At 57.5% G+C, this 4,994-nt stretch overlaps 2 protein-coding genes across 2 annotated transcripts in view; one reads left to right on the top strand and one right to left on the bottom strand.

Moving 5' to 3' along the window:
- CD72 (CD72 molecule) overlaps positions 1-2,073 on the top strand; it is a 3,292-nt gene extending 1,219 nt beyond the window's left edge. Inside the window, exons 4-7 of the mRNA XM_009879479.1 lie at positions 4-186; positions 403-551; positions 885-1,036; positions 1,935-2,073. Coding sequence (XP_009877781.1) covers positions 4-186; positions 403-551; positions 885-1,036; positions 1,935-2,073 — 623 coding nt within the window. The remainder of the gene's footprint in view (positions 1-3; positions 187-402; positions 552-884; positions 1,037-1,934) is intronic.
- Positions 2,074-4,608: 2,535 nt separating this feature from the next.
- TESK1 (testis-specific kinase 1) overlaps positions 4,609-4,994 on the bottom strand; it is a gene marked incomplete at its 5' end in the record, with an annotated part of 4,062 nt that continues 3,676 nt past the window's right edge. Inside the window, one exon of the mRNA XM_009879478.1 lies at positions 4,609-4,972. Coding sequence (XP_009877780.1) covers positions 4,609-4,972 — 364 coding nt within the window. The remainder of the gene's footprint in view (positions 4,973-4,994) is intronic.

The following is a 4,994-nucleotide window of genomic DNA, read 5'->3' as shown; positions in this document are numbered from 1 at the left end:
GAGCGGAGGTGCAGCGAGCGTGGCGGGAGGGCAACAGCAGCCGGCTGGAGCTGGGGAGCCTGGACGTGGAGCTGAGTCGTGTCATGGGGGTCCTGGGGAAAATGGAGAAGGAGATGCAGGAAGTACAGGGGAAGCTCAACAACAGCGAGAGCACCGTGGCCATCTTGCGCTCCTGCACAGCGATAGGTAGGGTGATGGTGGAGCAGATATGTGTTGCCCCAGGACTGTGAGCACTGGCTTTTTTGGCCACATCATGAGGATGGGGTGGTCCAAAGGCTGAAGCTATGCTTGGTGCAGAGGCTGAGCCTGTGACGTCTGCTGGGAAGTTGTGGGGCTGTTCCCAGTGTCCCCCAAGGGCATCTGATGGGTGAGCAAGCACCTAAGCTGTGCCCCTGCTCCCAGACTGCTGCCCTTCGGGATGGCTGCTGTACAGGGGAAAGTGCCTCTTCATCTCATCGGAGAAGAAGACATGGGAGGACAGCAGAGATGAGTGTGAGAGAAAATATTCTCAGCTCCTGGTCACCAAATCCTGGAATCGCTGGACCGTGCCGGTAAGGTGTTGGGGAAGCTGAGGGCAGGAGCTTGTGTGTCCAGCCCTGTGCCCCCCAGGGTGGGCAGCACTGCTCTGGGGGACTTTGGCCTGCCAAAATATTCAAAGGTGCAAAACCAATCTCTGGAGCATACAGCTGGTGGTGGACATGAGGCAGAGAGGCTCTGGCACCCCTGGATGCTGTCCGAGCTGGAGCAGGGCACCAGGGCTGCTCAGCTGTCCTGCTCCAAGGAGCTCCAGCCCCAGGGTCTCCTTGGGGAGATGACCCAGCAAGTGCTGCAGCACATAGGTACCATGGAAAAGCAACTAAAAAGCAGTTTTTGTCCTTCCCCAGACCTTCCTGAAGAATGCTGACATCCCATATTGGATCGGGCTGCAGAAGGGCAGCTTCCCCTGGTATGAATATGGCTGGCTGGAGGAAGAGGACCCAGAGGGTGGCGGGATCTCAGATGCCTGGTTCTGGGTGGATGGCTCCCTTTATGAAAGGTACGTGGCAGTACGGCCTCTTGCCAAAACCCTCTCTCCTTCGGTGCAGCTTTGTGAAGCATTTTAAATCCCACCGGTAGCCAGTCCCAGACACAAGCACTGGGGAGCAATGAGCATCAATGCAGCTGAGGCTGTAGGAAGGTGGGTGCAGTGATGTGATGAGATGCTTAGAGGTCTGGCAAGTGCAAAGTCAGGACTTTTGGTGTGGAGGCACGTGTGGAGGCACACGCAAGCAGAGGTAGTGAGAGGTGACAAAAGAAACCGCAAGTTTTATTTGGGGTCTAGACAATGCATTCAAGCACCACCTCTATGCCCTAGGTGCCTCCCTGCTTCCTTGTTGAGGGGGAATCAAATGTCCCCACTCAAAGAGGGTCCCAGGCTCCTCCCCACCACATGCACCCTGTCCCCAGCTCGCCACTGCTTCCTCTTGCAGTGTCTGAGAGCAGTGGGGAGGAACAGACCCGTCTGGCTGGGTGCTGGGTACCCAGCCCCTGCCTGCGGCCTTCCTCTCCAACCTCAGCCCTGCCACCAGGGGCTGCACCCCATTGTGGCCCCACGGCCATTGGTCCCCAGGCCATCTGCATGCCCTTAGGAAGGACTGGGATGTTCTCATTCTTCCACAGGGACAAAAGCAGCTGAGATTCAAGCAGCGGGGAGGCGAAGGGGAGTTGCAGTGAACACTAAGCTTTCGCAGAGGCGTTTTTCAGGTGAAGGGCAGGGATGTGTCAACTGAGCCTTCAGCCTGCGAAATTGATAGGAGAGGACTAGGGGATCCCCAGCTTCCACTGTAGCATTCATCTCCTCCCCTGGGAGTGTAGAAAAGGCAGCCACAGCTGCCCCACCAGTGCGGGGTGGACAGGGCAGTGGCAGCCCCCTGATGTGTTGTTTCCCCATCCAGGCCGTGGCAGTCGAAGTCAAACGGCTCCTGTGCGATAATAAGCCGTGGGAACATCAAACCCACCCAGTGCTCGGGTCCCAGTGACCTGCACCTCTGGATCTGCGAGAAGGTGCCGGGGCCGAGCTCCCCTTTCGAGTGATGACGGCCGCTGTCTCCAGCACTGCTGTGGTGAGTGTCCCCACACCAGGCTCTGACAAGCCCTGGGGTGTGTATGGAGGAAAGCGGGGAGCCTGGGTCTCTGTGTGAGATGTGTTGATCCTGTCCCTTGGAAAGGGAGAGGGATGCATCTATCTTCCTGGATGGAGCCCATCTCCATCCTTTTGCTGCCATGGGAGCCAACTGTCTGTGGTAGCTCAGGAGACCCCATGCAAGATGTGTTGTGGCCAAGGGGCAAGATGGGGGAAAACCCCTTTGCAAGCTGCTTTCCGAGCCCCACCACGTGCAGTGGAGGCTGGGAAGCACCTCACCCTCACTCTCTCCTTCCCTTGCAGCACCTGCACCCTGCGCCACCTCCGCTTCAGCCTTGCTACACCCCTGCCCGGGATGTCCCACACATGCGAGCAACCCCCTTCCCTCTCAGACCCCTGCCCACGCTCTGCCCTGGGCCTTCCCAGTGATGCTCCAGCATCACGCAGGCTGGGGGAGACGGCAGAGGTGGCAATTTTCCCCCAGATGATGTGCTTCAGCAGAGCAGCATCGGCCCCACAGCTCAGCCCCACACCTGCATGGCTCTTTCTGAGCATAGGGGCTGGCGTGCGATGGGGAGCCCAGACCCAGCCACAGAGAGGAACAAGTCCTAATGCTCAGCACCGTGGTCAAGCAACAGCCCCATCATGAAATGAGTTGCAGTGCTGGCATACAGGGACGTGGGATCTGGGGATTGAACAGCTGCACAGCTGGCTGGGTCCCCTCCCCACAGCAGGTACTTCTCAACTGACCCTATCGCAGCAGCAGCTTGGCAACAACTTTCAGAAAACCCAGCAAGCAACAGCCTCAGCAAAGCCTTGATGCCCAAGGACCAAAGCTGTGACTGAAACAGCCAGAGCCTGTACTGGCTGTTGGGGATATTTTTTCTTGCTAATTAGAAAATAGAGCAATGACCTTTAGGATTGTGTGGTGTGATGGCGCCTTTCAAAAGCAACTCTGGCACTTGCAGTGGACTGACACTTTGTAAGACAAGCCATCAGGACTTTATAAATAGTTACTACACATGTGCACATGCAAAGATTAAGCAAAATAGCCCTGTACCTATGATGTAACATTGCAACCAGAAAGAGCTGAGGAAGTCATGTTCAGCCAGGCGAAAACACTCTCAGTTTATTACAGGGTTGTGTGTGCTGTATACAGTTGATCAATTGCAACGTGAATTAGCTCGCTTGAAGAGCAAAAGCATGTTAAAGGCAGGCTTTTTGGAGGTGGCACATGTCAGTCTTCTGTCTTGTCTGCTGGCTGAATCCACTTTGTGGCAATAAAGAGACGCAGCTTGCCTGCTGTTTTCTTGTGTGCTACCGCAAACACGGACACAAGGGCATGAACCCAAAGAACCTAAATAATAAATGGGAATTTGACCATTTCAGCTGAGATGGCCACTTCGGGGGCATTGAGACCTTGGGCTGAGCCAGGCTGGCTTGTGGTCCCCCCGAGGGGCTTCCAAGAAGCCTCAGGCAAGCCCACAAAACCTTTTTGGGCTCCCCTCCACACCAGATATGCATTCAAGAGACGGAAAACCTGAATTGCTGGGACATTCAGTTTTTATTGAACACTTTAAATAAGCTGGGTATATATTACTAGCAATTATTAATTATAATAAAAAACACGGGAGGTCTGCATTACACCAGTGCATTGTGTGGGGAGAGAGGAAAGCCGGCTCCCACCCTTGCCAACGGTCAGGCAATCTGGCTGTGCCACCCACCAGCCCCTTGCCTCCAGGGCCAGCAGGGCAGCCTGGTCCCTCCACTGGCACCCCTGCATGCCGGTGGGGGACACACAAGACACCATGTTGGCTCAGCACCCAGACCTTGGTGTTGGGAGGACAAGGGTAATGCTAGTACTGGCAAACCTCCCCATGCACTGTACCGTGGACATTGCCCCTTTCCCGGCTCCCTGCATACCTCTCCCCGTGTTGGGGACTGGCTGTGCTCCTCACGCTCATAGGCAGGCGTGGGACACCCACCAGTCCCATAAATATCCCCTAAAACACACAAACACACAGTGACCCCTCTGCCCTCAGCCCAGACTCCTGGTTCTCCCGGGGGGAGCGGACTCGTTGCACGCCCCTCCACGAGAGCCCACGGAATGGTGAGCCCTTGGGGAAGGGAGGGGTAGGGTCCTGCATCCAGGGTTTGAGCCCCAGGGGCCCCACGGGGGACCAGCCCTACCGTCCGGGGCAGCGCCGGAGCCTGCTCGAGAAAGGGGTGTTATTGCACTTCTGCCCTCAGCAAGGACGCAGCCCGCCTCCCGGGGCTCCCGGCAGACACAGACTCCTTCCCGAGGCCAATCCCGGCGGGATGCGCGACCAAGCGCCTGTGGCCACCGGTGGCTGAAAAGCACGGGGTGAATGAGGACAGACTGCAGGGACACGCAGGGACTCCCGCGCCTGCTCAGCACCGCGGCTGCGGAGGGTTCCAAGGGGTGGCTGGATGCAGACCCACTCCCTGGGGAGGGGTGCCTGGCACTAGGACTGAGCTTCCGGCAGCTTCAAGCTGGGCTCCACCAGTGCCAGCTCTGGGGCTTTCTGGTGGTGGTCCCCATCGTGATAGAGAAGGCTCTTGGCTTCGTAGTTGAGGTTTTGGTATTTGGGTGCCGGCCGGTGGCAGACGGAGGCTATACTGAAGGGGATCAGGCAGCAGCCCGGGCAGGGCAGCACCTCGTCCTGCTCCAGCACAACGCCAGAGCTGTGCCCGGGGAGCATGGCAGCACGCTCCGTCTGCTCTAGAGCCGCAACGCAGGGGATGCTGAGCTCGGAGAATCCGTGCTCCAGCCTGTTACCCCAGGGCAAGGGCTTGCTAACCACCACATGGTTGTTGTTGAGGAGCTGCCTGTCAGAAGCTTGTGGCTCTG

The sequence above is a fragment of the Apaloderma vittatum genome, unplaced genomic scaffold, assembly GCF_000703405.1.
Source record: "Apaloderma vittatum isolate BGI_N311 unplaced genomic scaffold, ASM70340v1 scaffold22672, whole genome shotgun sequence".
Taxonomy (NCBI): domain Eukaryota; kingdom Metazoa; phylum Chordata; class Aves; order Trogoniformes; family Trogonidae; genus Apaloderma; species Apaloderma vittatum.
This window is presented reverse-complemented; position numbering and strand designations above follow the sequence as displayed.